General features: G+C 50.3%; 1 protein-coding gene across 1 annotated transcript in view; it reads right to left on the bottom strand.

Moving 5' to 3' along the window:
- Positions 1-8404: 8404 nt before the first annotated feature.
- GAB2 (GRB2-associated binding protein 2) overlaps positions 8405-19161 on the bottom strand; it is a 38882-nt gene continuing 28125 nt past the window's right edge. Inside the window, exons 3-9 of the mRNA XM_009323473.1 lie at positions 16604-17190; positions 15444-15538; positions 14427-14709; positions 13303-13393; positions 11361-11463; positions 10374-10499; positions 8405-8548 (exon numbers count right to left, since the gene is read on the bottom strand). Of these exons, the coding sequence (XP_009321748.1) occupies positions 8405-8548; positions 10374-10499; positions 11361-11463; positions 13303-13393; positions 14427-14709; positions 15444-15538; positions 16604-17190 (1429 nt within the window). The remainder of the gene's footprint in view (positions 8549-10373; positions 10500-11360; positions 11464-13302; positions 13394-14426; positions 14710-15443; positions 15539-16603; positions 17191-19161) is intronic.

The following is a 19161-nucleotide window of genomic DNA, read 5'->3' as shown; positions in this document are numbered from 1 at the left end:
CCCTTCATCCCCCAGCCTGTATTGATACTGGGGGTTGCCCCGACCCAGGGGCAGGACCTTGCACTTGGCCTTGTTGAACTTCATGAAGTTCACACGGGCCCACTTCTGGATCTTGTCCAGGTCCCTCTGGATGGCATCCCGTCCCTCTGGCGTGTCGACCGCACCACTCAGCTTGGTGTCATCTGCAAATTTGCTGAGGGTGCACTCGATCCCACTGTCGCTGTCATTGATGAAGATATTAAACAGTATTCATCCCAGTATGGACCCTTGAGGGACACCACTCATTACTGATTTCCACTTGGACACTGAGCCATTGACTGTAACTCTTTCAACACGGCCATCCAGCCAATTCATTATCCATCTAATGGTCCATCCATCAAGCCCATCTCTCTCCAATTTAGAGGTAAGAATGTTATGGGGGATTGTATCAAAGGCCTTACAGAAGTCTAGCATAGCATTAGTATAGTATGTTACTATCTATGCTATACCAATTATAGTATATACTATATTAATATTAGTGACAGTAATAACAGCAATATTTGTACATGGTATGTTGATAAAGTATATACTATGGTATACACGATAGTATGGCCCATAGTGTCACACATGCCTCTGGCCGAGGAGAGCCTGCAGTGGAGTCCTCAACTCCAGGTTCGGTATCCCAGATGTGCTGCAGATGTGAGATGATGCTACTCTTGTCTAAAAAAGGGGGTTACAGGGGCTGTACTGTAGGGAGGTGTCTTTCCCCAGGTGTCTTTTTTTTTTTAAAGTAGATATAAGTGTCTTGAAGGGGGGGTTTGAACTTTTAACTCTGGGGAAAAAGATTGGTTCTTGTGCTTAGGTTTTATGGGTGATTTGGTGTCCTGAGCTGGGGCTCACAGGTGCCGAGCTGCTGATGGGTGAGGAAGGCAGCATTTGTCCTCACCCTGCACACACCAAAGTGTATCCCTGAAGGGGATATATAATATGAAATTCACTTTAGCAGCTGAAAAACACATGGTCTGGGTTCTGGTATCAGGAAGAATGCTAACGGCATCCTAAAGGCCCTCATTGCACCGACAGGACACCTGAAGCTGTAGGAGATACTTGGCGACACGCTGGTAAGATGCTCTGAAAGCTTTAAAGGTGTTGCATAACTCAACTTGATCCGGTCATTAATTCTCCCTTTCTCCCCCCACTTTGAATCCATGCTGGGAGTCACCAGTGAGAGATGGTTTTTTTATTATCATTCTTTTATTTTCCCGTTGCTTTCCCGCTGCATATACAGTACTTAAAAATGAGATCACCTTCACGTCAGGCATGTACCATGTTTATTAACAGCAAAAAAAGTATTATCTAGGCTTCACTCAAGACCGATTTACAGGATAAATAATTGTTTCAATTACTTAAAAAAAACAAACAACAAACCCCTGAAGAATAAATTAATAACTTAAGTGATTAGCTGTCCACAGTGATTTGAAAACATAATAACCATTCAAACAGTGAGACCACAAGAAGACACGTACTGTACAGTTTGCCACAGATTACTCTTGTCCTTCCTTCTACAAATGGAAAAAAAAAATTAAAAATACTCCTTTTTAAGAACAGTCATAGACTTTGAAACACACAAAACATCCCTGCGAATCGGCTGCCGACGCGACGGCTTCAAAGCCGGGGCTCCGACCCTCCCTCGCAGCAGGTTAAGAAACAAATGGAGAAAACTACCCTAATTTGGCTGGGTCCGTTCCCACGCAACGATGCCCAAAGTCAACGGGGACCCATTGACCTCGCCAAGGGCTGGGTTGAGTGGGATGTAACTACTCTAAGGGTTTGGTCCTAACCCTACAGGATTCATCGGCGGGTTCCCCATGGAGCCCAGGGTCTTGTTCCCTTCCCCTCTCCGTGACGTGCTTCGGCCACCACGTCCAAAGGGCTCTCAAATAAAATGTGGTATTTTCAGGGTCAATGTGGCAGCAGAATGCTGAAAGTGTGCAAATGGCTTTTCCCCCACCCCCCTTGCTCAGGAGAAAATCCTGCCAGGATTTTTCCACCTTGGTAATTAAGGATGAGGGCGTTTTAATGAGTTTTGCAGAGCGGGATGTGCAGTGTTGTGTGTGATGCTGGGCATGACAACGGGGTAGTACCGCATGCCACCTGGCCGTTGCATGCAGACTCAAAACAGCTCTTTGCATTATTAAATGTCAATTCATTACACCTCACGACACATCTGTGAGGTGGGGAAATAAGTACTAAAAATCTTCATTTCACAAGCCGGAGAGAAAGTGGGATACAGAGAGTTCAAATGAACCCCCTCATCCCACCTGAAGATAAAAAGTGTGGTGTCACCCAAAGAACGACAATAAAAATGATGGCTTCTTATCTCCTGGTCTTGGGCAAACCTCTCCCACATAGTCAACCCACTGACCTACAAAAGCACCTGTTATATGTTAGCAATGGGCTGCATCGAAAATCAAGAGCCTGCTGATTGGAAGCAAGTCCATTGAGAAGCTCTTTTAGCTCAAGAGATGGAGCCATGTGGCCCAGCTCCTGCTCCAGATGTTGCTGGCCGGTGTTGAAATTTGGACACCATGTGCCAGGACTGGCTGGCCGTGTGTCGGCGGGCGGAGAGCTGTTTGGTGACAGCTTGCTACATACCAACTTTTCTCAAGAGCAGCCACTGAAGTAGCAACCTGATTAACAGTACAACGCTAGGAGCTGCGAACAAGGAGACAAAATTGTCACTACAAGGATGAGACAACAAGGACAAGCTGATGGAGGGATGAACTGCTCCAGGCCAAGGAGAAATCATGACCAAAAGGTGCACATCTTTACCTGCAAGAGCCTCATTAAGAGTTGCAAGATCCTTGTGTACATGTGGGCAGGTTGGTGCTTTCTGGGCAGAGAAAAGAGGCATGCAGACTCACCAGGGGCCCTAAACTGGTTTATTTGCCCTTGTAATTTGATGCTGGACTGGTCCTTCTGATTTTCTTGATGGCTTTTTGATGGCCACACATGTCCTCTGCTTCAGTCCCTGGCTGGGGCTGGGGTTAGACTCTGTTCTTCGCCCTTCCCGTTACAAGTGGGGCTTCTCCATAGGCACAGTCCCATTGCACCCGTCTCATCCAGACAACGTCCCTCCAATGGGACATACAGTGCAGCTGTCAACTTTTACATGGAATAGCAATGTCACCAGGTAGGAAAACACCAACACAATGCAAGCGTGACTTGAGGAAACCATCCCCTTATTCCTCTCCCAGGCCAGGGAGATCAGACAGGACCTGGGAGCTATTTAAACATCTTCCTACTGAAGCCCATCACCGCATAAGACCTGGGCATGGCTCTACCCCTCCCAAGAAGCCATGCTCAATGGGTGGCCAAAAGGAGCCAACTCTTCCTGGTACACTCAAGGGACTGGAACCCTGGCGTGCAGGGGCTCGTGTGGGGCTCCAGAGAGCCCTGGGTTAATGTCTATCCTAACAAATTTAGAGGTTCAAGCTGTCCCCCAGTTGCTTGGACTGTGTGTCTGTGTCCTGGATGACTTGGTCTGGGCCAGCCAGCCCTCTCCCAGGTGCAAGGGATGGCCCCAGTGTGGATTAGGCCACCCTGCTCAGGGGTATGGCCTTAGGAGTTGAGCTGTGCCTTGCCACTTGGCTTCTTGGCTGCAGAAGAGGCCCTGGCCCTGTTTAGGTTGCTATAGGACTCTAGGTACTGCCTTTGGCTCCTTCCCTCACATGGAGGAGTCCCCGCTCAGCCCTGGCAGCACAGGGTCTCAGGGTAAATCAGGGGGGAGAGATGTCTTCAGTCCCACCCCCTGCTCCAAGCAGGTTCAGCCATAGGGTCTGACCCTCTCGCTCAGGACTTGATCTAGCCTGGTGTTGAAGAGCTCCAGGGATGGAGATGGCACAACCTCTTGGGACACCCTGTGAAGCCATGGCACCGCTGCCCCACGATCAGGCCAAGGGAGCCCCAGAGCAAGGTGTCCCCCAGCTTAGCCAGATCCCCACCACCCTTCTGGCAGGGCTTCTCCTGCCCAGCTCAGTACTGGGCCCATGGCCTGGGGCTCCCTGAAAGCCAGAGCGCTGAGGCATCATGTTGTCGGGCCCCCTTCGAGGGTGAAGTGTCCTGGGTAAGTCCCAAGAGTGGTGGGAGCTCCCCTCCCACCAGTGCATTGGCCTTTACCAAGAAAAACATCTCTCTGCAACCCACAAACCTTCTCTGTAGATCTGACTTGAGACTCGCGCCAAAGGAGGACATGGCGACGATCACGACTCAAATCTTGCTGGCAAACACTCCTGCCTTCACTCCTCCCAACCTCATGTTCCCCTATATATAACCCTTGTCAGTTGCTGGTGGCCCTGGGTCCAAATCCATCCCAGTTAGCCCCCAGTCAATCCAAGCCTTAGCTACCTTCTGGTTCCAACTCCGGATTTGGTCCTATCTGCCAGACGCTCAGCTTTGCCCTGGCACAATCTGCACTCACACGTATTTTCTTTCTCCGACTTGAGACTAAGCCTAAGCCTGGCACCCATTTAGAGCTGGAAATGTACTTCCCACTGAACACTCAAATGTCAATTCAGAGCAAATCAGCTCCAAGGCAGCTCACACATCTCACGAGACAGGAACCATGAGCAGCAGTCGCACGCTTACAGCAAAGGACATACACTTTTGGAGACTTCTGCCTTTAAAACCACCAGCTTAATCACTTTAAAGCTTGGGGAGAGCTTTGAGCCATGGCCCTGGTACTTCATCAAACTAAATATTGAGGTCATGATGCTTGTCCCACAGACAACCCTTCTCCATGAGCACACACACACATGCAAGCATATCCTTTTTCTTAAATGTGACCGCAGAGCTGAAGAGCAGGCTCTGACGTGAAGACTCAGTTGCAACTAAAATGAATCATTTGCAATGTTCTCAGCTTCCTAAAATACCTATTTCTAACAAAAGAGTCAGTCATACTTGAGCATCCAAGTATAGAGTGGATGTGATAAACTCAATGCCTTCAGGACAAAGTTCTTGGCAGTCCGTGTAATTAAACCAGCTGCTTTTCAATATGGTTTAAGACTAAATACTGCACAAACATTAATCATCAGGGACTGCTGTAATCAGCTCGGCAACCGTCAGGAATGACTATTTCCACTGCAGCCATTGATTACCTAACGGCTTTCAGGAGGGGTTGATATAGTCATGTCTATATGGCAATGCATGGAGTCTATGGGCTGCTACTTAGTTTGGAGGGGCCATTTGCTTGGCGCTCAGCAGAAAAATGGAGGAATATATCTGTTTCTGGGAAAACATAGATCTCACTGCAAAGCAGGGAGGGACCAGCAACCAGCAGTTGCAAAATAGCTACTTTTGGGCTGTCTTGGTCCTTGGTCTCCCAAACGCAAAGGGCCAGTTACTGGGGATGCTCGTGAAAGCAAATCATCAAAACAGGAGGGCTGAGCCTGGGAAAAGAGCTATCCCATGCCAGTGCCTGCCCCATGAACAAATTCAGACATTTGTGGGACGCAGAGAAAAAGGACTTGTTTCTCCAGTACCACGAAGGGCTTTTCCAACCTTAATTAACACTTTGGATTACATGTTGGAGTGGGCACTGGATGCACCTAGTCCCAGTGCAGAACCACAGGGCACCGGCTCAGCAAAACGCATCCCAACCCACTGTGCTGTGTCTCAAGCCACTGCACCATCAGAAATGACTACTGCTGCTGCCTCCCCCTCGCCTGTCCACTGTCAGGGTACTTTTGGGACTTGTTGAGCTCCCCATTTCCCAGGTGGAGAAAAAGACTCGATCCGAGCATGGTTTATCACTTGATTTCTCCAGGCTTTTGGTCTGGTTCAAGATTTTTTTGGCCTGGCCTGGGCTCAGTTTCATCTCGAGAATAGTTGCACTGTTTTACTGCGACAGACCCAAAGCAGCATAAAGGGCTGTTCCCAAAATTGCTGCTGCAATCCACCCCAGAGGTGGCTGCGTTTTAGTGTGATAGGAGGAGAACAGCACAATTTGGGCAGTGAAATAGATCCAGTGTGCACCATAACCCTTCTCCCCGAACCTCATCTTCCTTTGTGTCCGCCTAGCAGTTTAGAGGATGAAATAGGAAAAAATCAGCTTCCTGCTTGAGTCACATTTGCTTTTTGGTGGGGATGGGGAGCTCGCTCCCAGCTGAGTGAACGCACACTTCAGTGGGCTCTGGATCAGGCCCAATGTTTAGTTTCCCCTGAGATGTAGTGATGAAAGGGGCTATAGAAATATGAAGCGTTGTACTCTGGTCTTCATTTCATTATCTCACCATGCAAGCGTGTAAGCCCCCAACGAGAGGCAAAGGCCCTTGCAGGCTGTAACACACTCCCCGACCTTCAGAAAGCATCTGGCTGTGCTATATCTTCCCTTTTGGGTCTTTTTTTTTTCTCCTAGACAATTATTATTTTTACCATAAGCATTAGGATATTTGCTTCATTATTCCTGTAAAAGGCCAATACTTCAATGTCTTAAAAGGTTCATCAGTGCTTTTCCATTAATATCCTTCCCTTTCAGGGCATGCGAGAAGAAAACATAAACTGGTGTTGGAAGTTCAAGACTTATTTTACCAGCACGCAGCCCTTAAGGGACCGGTATCCTACCCCTGTGTGGGCGACATCTGGCCCGTTCCAAACTCGGGCCAAGCTTAAACAAATGTGTTAACGCTTAAGCAGCAATAATCAATACAACTTGGTGGTGTTGGTGGAATGTAGAGCCCGTGGCACTGGGAGGGGTTCAGCCTGCAGAAAGAATAGCTCCAGCTATTTAATAAATATTATTACCTAATCTTTCTAACGTCTCCTTTCTTTGGCTCTCAGTTTGCGGTCGGCCTGTTTATCTGTGTCAGCGCTTGCTGTCTGGCAATCAGGCTGCTCCATGGCAATCATTAGTCCTTCCTGTTTTCATGAGATCATGAATTATTATCTCCGCAATAAACTGTCTCTTCCTTCTCAGCTCTCTGCGCCTGGCAGCTGCCTGGGGAGCGATCCCAAAGCCTGGATGTGTCAAGGATGCTGGCAAGGGGCAACAGCAGATTCCCATCCATAATTAGAGCCTAGGGTCATTAACATCAACAAGCCCCATTTCTATGTTGAAGAAACATTGCTGAAGATGGGGAGAAAGTATCTAGTTCAGCCCTTTGCACCCACCACAAACCAACCACAAAGCTACAATAAACCTAATATTGAAACACCTTGCCCTGACTCTCCTGACCAGCCTCTTCCCAAGCCTAAGGCCTCACCATCAACCAACATTTCAGTTACTCTACTCCTTTCCTCCAAGATACACCCCACTGGACCTCCTCACCCAAGACCAACCTCTGCAGTACAGCATCCACCTTCTCCTAGTCCTTGCAACAGCCTCCCACTCCCTCCTTGTCACTCATCCTCACGCCAGTCCAGATATAGAGCGTCTCCAGAGCCTCCCTGCGCTCCTCATACTCAACCACAGAGCTTCTCATGATGGCCACAGATGTAGAACTCTCACTCTATGGGCTTCTTTTGGTGCCACAAAGGGCAGATTTTGGTTCTTAGGGCCAGATTCACAGGCAATTGGTTTCAGATAGGCAGTGGGTCAGGGCTTAAATTCTGCCATCCAAAGCCAATCTCTCCAGCCCATTGACTTTGAGAGATGCTGGAGAGCATCAACAGCAGAAGACACCCCAACAAACTTGGCTGTTTCACACACACATGCGTGTGAGCGTGTGCTGGCATATACATGTGTGTATGATGGGGCAAGCCCTGGGCTTCTAAGTCAGCTCAATGGGACAGTCTGGATGTTCTTCAAGCTCCTGAAGGTTAACAACCACAACGAAAAACATGGGGGCTGTCCTGCCAGGAGGAGAATAGCCCTCAGAGGTTTTGAACATATTATTTACAAGACACGAGACAATGAAAGTGATTTCAAAAGGAATGGTCCTTGCTCAGTTTTGGGACTGGGAGGAGGCGGAGAAGAGGGCAACCATAAGGAGTGGGGAATCAGACCTGGGGAATGATGTCCTATGAGAGATGCTGCAAACCTGCATGGCATGGTTTGGGGGTACGGAAGAAGATGGGGAGAGATGATGCAGTGTTAGCACATACAAGGTGGCTTTAATAGCTGTAAGCAAAAGATGTGTAGGGTGAAACCTGGTATTGCTAAGTCGAAGTTCCTGGATAGTGCATCCAGCAGCTAAAGCACAAACCTAGCCACCGAACATAGTTGGTCTTTATCACTGGCAAACAGTATCCGCCAAGTCTTCCCCTGAAATTGTTTCTTTTTGTCTTAATAGAAAAAAAATAATGAAGACCCCCTCCCCTCCGCATACAAGTCTTAGAAATCCAGCCCAAGTGGAGCTGGCAGCCCAGCGGGGCCCCAGCTGGGGAAAACCGCCGGGACATTTGCCTGTTTCGCTGCCTGCCCCAGGTGCTACTGCTTCGTGCTCTTGGCGGGCTCCGAGGACTGCCGCACGTCAGTCCACTCCTGCATGGTGCTCTGCAGCGCCTGCGTCTTCTCCTTGTCCACTTGCACGTAATCAACCTTCTCGTCCGAGGCGACCGATGAGGTGGAGGGCTGCGGGGAGGAGAAACACGGCCACCGCCTGGTCACTCATCAGCTCCCTGCTCTTCCCTCTCGCTCCTTCCCGCAGCAGTACTGTGGGTGCTGCAAGTCCCCGGGCACCTCCCCTCCTTTCTTGCAGACTCCATAGCTCATCAGCCTCCCTCTAACCCCCTGAAGGGTCTTGGATGAAAGATTTCATTCTGCTCTGCATCTTGCTTGCATGAGACTGCAGTGCAATGGGAGGGTAGAAACAGCACCTGGGTCTCTACCTTCCCACCAACCCTGGGACATGAATGTTTGGTTGCAGTTGTGGTATCTAACTGCTGATATTGCAAATTCAGTGTTGCATCTTGCTCATTTTCTTGTAAAGAGCTCAAGAACTCTTACAAATACACACACAAATCCCAGCTCCATCCCTCTTAGCTGTGCTGACTCTACGCACCTATGGCACTAGATTATTTTCATCCCCAAAACAACAGATAAGTTTGCAGGTTCACCCAGGAGACCTGTTGAAGAAGAAGGAGATACTTTTTTCCATAGTTTCTTGAGTCCTGGAACTTTGTCTGCCTCTACAAGCATTTCAGAGGACCCCCAGCTGCTTGCAACTGGAGCCAGATGATGTTTTTATTAAAACATCTAAAAGAGTCTAAAATCACCTTTCCAGGTTGGGATATAATTTAAATTGGTAATACCTGCAGAAATGTTGCTGGGCAGAAAGAAACAATCAAGGGACAACTGTCAAATAATAAAAAGACCTAACTAGTGGGATGCTTTGCCTCGGAAACAAGGCGGTGTTTGAGAAAGTTGAGGCCAACTCACAGGTGGTTCCCACAAAGGTTTATACAATGCCTTGTCCTTCACCATCCCCTCACTCAGCTGCTGCTTTGCTTGAGCCAGTCTCTCCTTCCCCCTCCCAGTTTGCTCAGGGTGGCACCCAGCAGGACCTGCCTTTGGTCCCTCCCCAGCCCACTCTGTCACCCCTGGGTATCCTCTTCATCTTGCTGTGTGGCCTTGCTGGGGAGGTGGTGAAATCTCCATCATATGAGACTTTTAAGCCTCGTCTGTCACCTCAGGAGAGATGGTTTCCTTTGGATGTGGGGATACTCTGAGGTCCTCCCTTGCTCTGTTTTCCTATGATTCACTTTAAGATGGTGTTTGTTTCCCCTGTGTATGAACCTGGAGAAAAGTCACTAACATCTGGGTGGTTAGGAGCTTCCCCTTCCACATTTCCACGTGACACTTGGCAGAGGCATCCCATTCCCGACCCACCTTCTCCCCACAGCTCTTTCTCACCAGGCAATGGCTTGATCAGCTCAACATAATCTAGCTTTTAAGCTTCAGCTTCACTTTTTGAAAGCGGTTTGTACTTTTCCTGCCCAAATGGCACCATTTAAAAGCACCTGACTGGCAGGAGGCAGGTGCCCAGCATTTTCTGAACGAGCTCCTGGAAGTATCTCAGGTGGAAACCCCAAGTCTGGTTTTGCAGGACCTGTTGTTCTGAAGGAGGAAAAAAAATTTTCTGATACTCCTTGGGATACCTCCTGACAGCTTTTGAATACACAATCTCCAGCTGAATTTCTGGTCTCATCAGCACCCCTGAACCCCTGCACATCCGTGCTTCTGGCGACACTTCCAGCAAGGCTGCAGACGTGCAACAGAGACTAAGTCTGACCTAGAATAAATATAGCAGTGGATCTGTAGGAAAAATCATGCCTGTGAGGTTACTGTGCCACTTACCAACCCTGCCCAGGGCTTTGGACCATGCTGTTGCCAATGTGCACAAAAACCCTTAAAAAATACATCTCTTTTAATCAGAAGTTTATAAAATCCCCCGTACCTTTCTGTGTGGCCCTGGTGAGCTTGGCTGGAAGTCCAGGGCCAGATAATCCACGCTCCCCGAACTCTTTTTAGGTGCTGGGCTGTTGGTGCCACTAGGAACAGGAGAAGCAGAAATGGGGTTTTGCTAATGCAGGGAAGAGACAGGAGAGATAACGAGGATTAAAATGGGAAGAAGGAAAAAAAAGGAATTAACACAAATCTGGCGATGAAATGCCTCAGTGGCACTTTTAAAAGAGGTCTCAGCCTGGAAATGCGCTCACCTGCCTCTCTGGGACCAGGGTATGCAGAACCGCTGGGGGACTATATGTATTCTATATTGTGCTAACAAATATTTCAAGCTCATGCTCTTTATTTTATGTATCGGAGCAGTTCTCCTGCCTTTGTGCTGATTTTATTCACATGCCTGACAGCAGACGTGGGCTTCAGCACTTCCCAGGACCACACCTCAGTGAGGCCAGACCAGCTCTGGGATCGTCACTAATCACAACCACGCTATACAAAGCACAGATTTCCTCTACCCCCTTAGTTACACAGCCTCAAAAATATGCTTCAAGTCAGCAGCTTTGCAAAGAGAGACAAAATCCCCTCCCTGTAAGCAGTGCCACTCCCTGCTGCTGCTCCGATAGCCCCTGCCCTCCACACAAACATGATGACAGCAGCTATTACGGGGAAAAAAAACCCCGAAAAAAAATCAGCTTAAATTAGGAAAATAGACTGTGACAGTCCATAGACGTTTTTATCCCCTCTTAATTCCTGGCAAAGTAGGGGATATATGTTCCTGCTCTCATACACAGTTAAAACCCCCACAGGACATGTCATTTTAGGAATGAAAGCCACTGTTTCGTGCATGTAGGGATGTACATAAGGATGTACACCACACACTGCTATCTCAGCACTTCCATGTCATGAGCTAGGAATGTCTTTGCAGAGCTGGGGAATGTATATGTCCTGCCAGGACCATATATCTTAGCTGCGGGGCTCTTACCATCGCTACGTAGTTCTCCTCGCTGTCTCCCGAGTCAGTGCTGGTGATGCTCTGGGAGGAGACAGGGCGACAGTACTGCAAAGAGCCGGCGTTGAAGGTCTGGCTGTAAGGGCAAGAGTCAATGCATTAATGATGGTTGCAGGTGCTGCTTGTCCATTGCCAAGGAAGGACGGGAGAGGACAGCACCTGACGCCTCCTAACATCACCATGCTCAGATCTGGGGACAGGGCATGAAGAAGAGCTAGCGGCACTGAGGTTCTCCTAATCTGACCTTCCCACGGGTCAGAGAATCACTGGGTTTGGTGGTCTTGTTTTTTTCTTTCTAGGTCTTTTTAATAACACCTTGCTTGCTATGTACCCGTAACTATGCTATCAGCTACATAAATCAGGCTCCATGAACTCTTTTATCTCACAGGAAATATTTAATTGTGGAGGATGCAGGGCCAGCCTCGGTGGAGCTTCTCACCCCCAGCCTCACCGCAGCTCCAGGATTTGTTTACCGCGCAGGACCCTATCCGAATTTTTTGCTGGAAAACAAAACCTCTGAGGTCGTCTTGTTTTCAATTGGCCAAATCTAATTATACAGAAAAACATAATGCAATCAGCATCTGGCATTAAAGCTCGCGTCTTAAAAAGCTATTTGTTGCCTTGCAGTAAAGGCAGGGTCATATGATTAGCTGATAAGGGAAAAATCCATTAGCTTCTCTGGGGTCGGATGTCTTGTCAATCAAACCCCGCTCGCTGTTTCCTGATGCAGTGATTACAGCACACAGCACTCATGCCCTGCAGTCAGTCTCCAGACAATCCAATTTATTAGAGGAGTCATAGCAGCCAAGCTTTGCTTCTGCCTTTCATTGGGCAACATCAGACCACGAATTAGCAGCAGAACTGGAACTGTGCGAATCCTGTTATTTTTGGCCAGCAGACTTTGCTCTGAAGTGCTTTGGTTTCATTTTGCAGACTTCCTTCAGGCCAGGCTTTGCTTTCAAGGCAATCAAAACACAGCTCGGTCAGACCCTGCGAGTGTCACCCTGCGTTTTGAGACTACGGCGGGGGTTTTGGGGGAGGAGCTGGATGTGAAATCGTGCCCTGTGCCCCCAGTGTGGCCAAGTCGGGGTGGCTCAGCTGGGTCACAAGTGATGGTGGACCACAGATCCTGTGTCAGAACCAAAGCTCTCTGGGTGGTGTCAGATCCCAGAAATAGGAAATGTCTTCAAGAGATCTTCATTAGCTGCTCAGCCACATGCGGGGCTTTCATGTGAAATCCTGACCTAAACGAATTTATCATCCTGCCACCAGCTGTGATGCGGGGAATATGACTCGGGCTCTTACAACACTTGACTAAGCTCGTGAGGGGTCCAAGAGAGGAGCCTCTCTGCTTCAACAGCATCTGACCCAGGTCCTAAGTCTGGCCATGATGTGACCAAGGAAACCCCTGAGCCCCGAATTGCCATGGTGTGGCAGGATATTTTAGGAAAGAATTACTCCATAAATGCCCCTCTTCCCAGATAGCTCCTGCTGGTCCCTGATGGGGCAGGGTATTGGGCAGGGTGGACTTTCATCCCAGTGCAGATGTTTGTATGGCATGACCCAGCTCTGCAGCTCCTGTTTCTAAAATTGACAAAGAACACAATGAGGGCTGAAGGGATCATCCAGCTTTTGGGGAAATTTGGCTCTGCATCCAAAGTCTGGGCTCACTTCTAGCTTGATTAAAGGTGGCCCATGAGAAATGTGCCCCTTCAACAAAAAGAGATGGTGGGCCAGAAGAAACCTCTGCAGCGAGCGGAGGCCGAAGGGCAGCCGACATGTCCCTTACACTCAGCCAGAGATGTTTAATCCATGGCAGAGGTGATAGCGTGGCTACATGTGGACACCAGCGAGAGCGAGACCAGAGATCTGCTGTCGGAGCAAAGCAAGAATTCATACCCCAACCATTACTCACGTTGGCCTGGACCAGGATTTCGTGACTGGCGATTTGAAGGGAAGCTCATCGATGACAGTGTTGTTCCTCAGGTCCAGCGGCGACGGCTTTGCTGGGGAAGGAAGAAGCCTTTACTCAGAGGCAGCACGTTCCTACAATTCAGCATCCATGACTGGCATGAGAGTTGCCAGTTTGCAACTGGCAAACTTGCTGTTTGCTTCCCGTTCTGCTAATCAGCCTCCCAGCCCTCCTTGCTGATGACAAATACCCCCAACCAAAATCCCTGCACTCATTTATGCCAGGACTGGGGGAAAACAGTGTATTTTCCCTCTGACCCACAGCCCCAGACCGGATGGGTGGCCCCAAAAGGGCAATGTGCCTCCCAAGGAATGGAGATCTGCTAAAAATGCCCCAACCCAGAGTATGATAAACCCATTCATTAGGGAGCTGTGATAACCCATTAGATGGGGACGAGACCAGGCTCTGCCAGCCCTGAGCTGCCCCTGACCAGAATGTTTCCCCATAGAGAATGGGAAAGGACACCTGCAGGGTAACGTGAAAGCGCTTCTCATCATGCGTGGTTCATTAGGTGGAAGAGAAGACCGCTGCACTCCAGCCCCAGCCCTCACGTAGCATGTTGATGGGATTAGGTGCTGACACCCTAATGACGGGAGCCCTCCTTCTCAGCATCTCCTCGGTGACCTGCCAGGCAATGGTCTAGGGAGGGATTTGAAGGATGTAGGCAAAGCCCTAAGGGAAGAGCTGTCTGGATCCAGCCAGTAGGAGACAGTAGGAGAAATTTGGGTCATCTGAATACAACACAGAGGTTTTGGAGTGGAGTGTAGGGAGGGATGAAGGCAAAGGGGGTGAGATCCTGCCTGTGACGTGTACCTATCTATCTCCTTTAAAGGCCAGGAAGGGTTTGAGACAGGCTGTTCAAGCACCACAAAAGCTTCATTTGCACCATAGTCCTCCTGAAAGAGGAAGGGGATGGGGAAGATCTGAAGGTCTGACTGTGCTGGCGGTAGCAAAGCATACCCCACATAGGACTCTACTGAGTGTGCACAAGATGACAGATGTAGTCCAAAGTATTACAAAAATAGAAGGGTTCCTGGAAAGATTTGCCCACAAACAACCGTTCTTACCTTTCCGGTTGGGTTTGAGGTTGCGGTTCACTGGCGGGGGCTGGATTTCACTCAACCGTCTGTGGCACTGCGCCATGGCTCCTCCTTTATGCACAGGGAGGGTGGCCGAGGACAACCCCACCAGATCAAAGTGATGCGGCCCAGGGCTCATGGGGATGTAGAGATTTTGGGCATTGTCGTTGGCTTTCTCGGTGTGGATCAGGGGTGAGGAACCAGGGTTCATGGGGACGTAGTTGTCCTCGGAGTCGGTGCTGTGGGAGCGGGCCACCGCTGCCTTGGCTTGCTGGGGGACAAGCAGGAGAACGTGCTGTGAGCAACTGCTCAACCCCATCCCACTACAAACACCTTCATCTCGTCATCACCGAACACACACCTGAGATGGGACCAGCTCTAAAATCTCAGCGCAGAGGGAAGGGATGGTCTGTCCCCTCCTTGACCATCAGTTTGCACTGAGAGGGTCTACCTCCACTGTTTCCAAGACATCACAACATCCTGAGCTCAGGGAAGGATCTTAATCACCCAGAGTTGAGCTTCTTATGATCAGACGGAGCTGCAGAAGCATGCTTAACCTGGCAAGTCATTTTTCCCTAGGCTCTGGCCATGACTAAAATACAATATGAAAGGCTGCTTTAATGTCATTTCCAGCTCAGGAAATCTTAGAAAGTGCACAAAAGAAGCTGTTCTGGCAACATGTCAAAATTCAGTTCAGCAACATCCCAGGCTTTGGAGAAGCTAAACTCCTGGGTGCTTTTTTTGGGTCAAAGCTCCAGGCAGATACACTCTGTGGAAGCACCCAAGCAAAGCTCTGCATGTGGTGCTGGCTTAGGTGCTTGTCCCTCCATCTCCACCCTGCAGGCCACCACGGTTTTAACTGAAATCAATAATAAAACCCTTCTTTTCTTGATTTACCCCTGCAGGACTGGGCTGTGAGGTCCCACCTGGAACTGACTTGTCTCTGAATCTATAAGGTGCAAACGGTGCCTATAAGCACAGTGGCCGACACCAAGGCCAACTCACCAGGTAGGAGTTGTACCCATCGTTCATCGACTCGACCGACTGCACAGTGCTGCTGCCTCCATGCTGGGGGTATTCGTACGTCTCGCAAGAAGAAGCTGCAACACAGCCACAAATGCACAATGTGTCCCAGTGCGACTGCTAATAAAAGGGGCCCCTGAAAACAAAATCCAGGTACTGGGAGGGCAGTACCTATTCTTGATGATTGAGACGCTGCTGGGAAGACGTGGTTTTTAGCCCGTCACAGACTCCCTGCTATGCTCCCTCCCAATTAGCATCTCTCTGATGCGTCAGCGCAACTGCACGTGCTGCACGGACCTAACCTGGTTCTGTTAAAGAGCTGCAAAATCCCAGGGGTGAAGACGTCAGATAAGGTAGATCAGGGTGACAAAACTGGGTTAAGGGAGAGCTCTGTTACAGCTCGCTCAGCAGACATAAGGGCTGGCAGCCTCCAGTAAGGGGAGGACGGGGTGAGGATGGGGTGCTAAGCTCTTAGACTGGTCTATCTACTGATGAGCATGGGTCTGATCTCAGCCTAAATGTCGGTATTTAGGTAGGAGGAGATGGAAGAGGCATTTCAGGGAACTGCGTGTATCATTTACAGTACGTTTTCTCTCCAACTGCCTCTTCTAAGTTACTTTGCAACTATTTCATCCCAGGCATAAGACTTGGAAAGGGCAGGCTCATCCACGGCCCATCCATGCCCAATGGAAAGGGCATCTCTGCTGCACTGGGTGTATTGGGTCTTGGAGATGTGCAAAATTATGTCCCTGTCTGGCGAGCAAAACCAAGGTAGCTCCAGGCTGAAGTGCATTCTGATAACCCTGGTTATGAACTGAACTAAAAGCAAGCTAAAAATGGCCCAAATCACCAAAATCTGGTGAAGGGCTGCACGGGCAAGCAGGTTTGGGGTTTTGGTTCACAGCACAAAACAGCCAAGAGCCAGCTGAGCACCTTGGGTGGGCAGAGCCCTGAGGATGCCTCTCCATGCCCATCGCATGCAAAAAGCAGGGCCAGATCCTCACCAGGGAGACCTTCTTTGTGTTCGACCTCCTGGCTGACGCCAACAGCCACCCCAGCCCTACTGCAACCCAATGGGACCATCCCATGAGAGGCTGCTAGACAGGACAAAGCCACCCCCTGCTCCCCACCCTCAAATTCACCTCGGTGCAGCCTGCTGTTCTCCACCGCCGGCAGCGTGTTTCTCCGGGGAATGGTGGCTGCCATGGGGGCCAGCCCTAAGCTTTCGCTGGGCTGGGGCCGCTGGGGCGGGCTGCCCCACCGTGGCTCTGTCTGCCCAGGTTTTGGGGGCCGCGGGGGTGGCGCGGCGGGTGAGTCGCTGGCGGCCACAGCCAGAGCGTTGTGGTTCTTGTCCAGTGTAAATGTCCTGGGAATCTGGTAGATGGAGAGCGGGGTGGCAGGGATGTCATAGGAGTCTGTGGAGAGCTCCCCAAACTCCTTGCATAGGGTGTTGTTGGGAGTCTTGTAGGTGTAGACCTCCTCATTATCTGTTTCGGAGCTGGTGAGGCTCGACTTGGGGTGGCTGTAGGAACCGAAGGCGCGTGGGAGGTCGTACGCACTGTCCCTGAACTCTGAGTTGTGCCGGCTGGGTTTCGGCAGGCTGTAAAAGCCGTGGAGCTGCCCACCAACACCGTTCATGCAGTGACCATTGCCCTGTGAGAGCTTCTGGACTGCTGAGTCGCTCCGCATGAAGAAGGCGGACCTCGTGGCTTGGGAGAAGCTGGCGCTCCTGCAGAGGAAGGGGAGAAGGGGGCTGAGATGGGGGGAGATCCAGTCTTGGGGTGCATCGAGCTCTGCTCCCCGTTTGTCACCTTCCCGACCCACACTGCCCAACCCCAGGGCAATGGGAACACCTCAGACCCCTCCAAACGTGCCCACAACCTGTTTTGTGCTGAAAACACCTTCAAAATGACCCCGTCACAGGTGGGAGCGCTGAGCTCCATGGTGGGGCTATGGGCAGGAATGAGCCTTTTATTCAGACATAAATTGCTCCAAAAGGGCAATTTTCTCATCAGCTGACAGCGACCCAAGACACGGCTGCAAAGCACTACCCCATCAGCATCGCCATCACGCGTCGGCCGCCCATCTGCTGTGCAGGAGAGAGGCTTACTCTCACATCTGCCTTGCAAATGCGTTTGAGAGGGACTGGAAAAATTCCTGATGGGGATTATTTCAACACCTCCAACCATGCCGCCACCCTTCCCTCTTGCAGGGCAAGTCCTGGGGAGGCAAGGACATTCCCCAGCTGGGTTTTTGGGTTTGCAGCCCTGATCCGCAGGGGAGGAGGAATACACCTCAAGGTTGAATTGAGATTTATAAAAGCCCTCGAGTGCCCTGGGTTGAGTGAGGCAGTGTGGTCATTAGGTTCGTGCCTTGCTAATGATTCCTTGATTTATATTGCAGTCATGCCTGGGTACACCAGCCAGGACAGAGGGCGAGCACCGGGGAGACCTCGGTCCTCTAACAACTGCTCATTAGGCACGGCTGCTCCACCAATTCCCTCTGAGGTGTTTCACCTCCTGTTTTATCCCTCCTGCTGCTTCCTCTTTCAACACTCCAGCGTTGCAGAAGATGATGAGCCCCATGGGCTTTCTGCACCCCTAACCCCAGCAGATGACATTTTCTTGAGTCAGGGAATGCTTGAATTGGCCACTTGGACTTTTCCCCCCCCTCCGCCTCAACCCCCATCCCAAAAGACTTGGGGAAATGTGAGCATTGCTGTGGAAGCGCTGGGACACGAGGGCAGACGTGGCAGAGCTGAACGTGGGTGATGATGATGCCTTCCTCCAAGCCATCTGAAGCAGCGTGGAAGAAGAAAATACAGCAAAGCTCCAAAAAGGGGTTATCCTGCCACGAAGAGCTAATGCATACACACCATGAGAGGGTGACAGGTAGCCTTGGGCTGGGTCTTTTTGCTCGCAGAGGTATAACCAGGCGTGGGTCAGGCTTTTGAAGACAACATGCTCACAGCCAGAAAGGGCTAGCCAGCCCCATTTAAACATCTCCCCGTGGAGGAGAGTCCTGCCCTGTATCAATCACCACGCTGGGAAAAAGTGAAATGGTTATAGGGGGAGGGTTTCCAGTTGCGGCAAATCACTGGGGAAGTGCCAGCCCTGTGGGAAAAGCTGGGAGATGCTGATTTACACTGCTCCAGCGGGGTTGATGCTCTGCAGGGACAACAGGGACTCTGTTTCATGGAGCCAGCACGAGATGGCGCTCAGAAATAGGGCTTATTGGGGGAAAAAACAAGGGATGCTGCGATATGACAAATGAATCCTTGCTGCCTTTGGAGCTCAGTCCGCCCGGGAGATGTCTGGGCTCTGGCAGGGTCCTTTCGGCCGAGGACTTGAAGCGTCTCATGGGTTAATTATTCAGCATCGCCGACCAATTAGCTACTATTACCCTCATTTTATGGATGAGTAAAGTAAGATCTCCGGAGCTGAAAGGGGAGGGATTCCCAGCAGGCCTGCAGCCTGGCCCTGTGCACTGGGCATTGATTGGGGCGACTATTTCTGGCCCAGTTGCAGAAGCTGCTGCTGGCCGGTTTGTCTCTGCCTCCAAAGCATCAGTGCTTGCTCCCTCCTTCTCCTCGGTGTTCCAGCTGCACTCGGGCTCTCGGAGGGTGGCTTTTAGGTATCCTCACAGCTGGAGCATCAGAGGGCCTTTTTTTAAGCACTGTTCCATTAACTCCATCTGAAGT

Source organism: Pygoscelis adeliae, unplaced genomic scaffold (assembly GCF_000699105.1).
Source record: "Pygoscelis adeliae isolate BGI_AS28 unplaced genomic scaffold, ASM69910v1 Scaffold84, whole genome shotgun sequence".
Taxonomy (NCBI): Eukaryota; Metazoa; Chordata; class Aves; order Sphenisciformes; family Spheniscidae; genus Pygoscelis; species Pygoscelis adeliae.
Note: the sequence above shows the minus strand (reverse complement) of the source record. Positions and strands in the feature narration are given on the sequence as shown.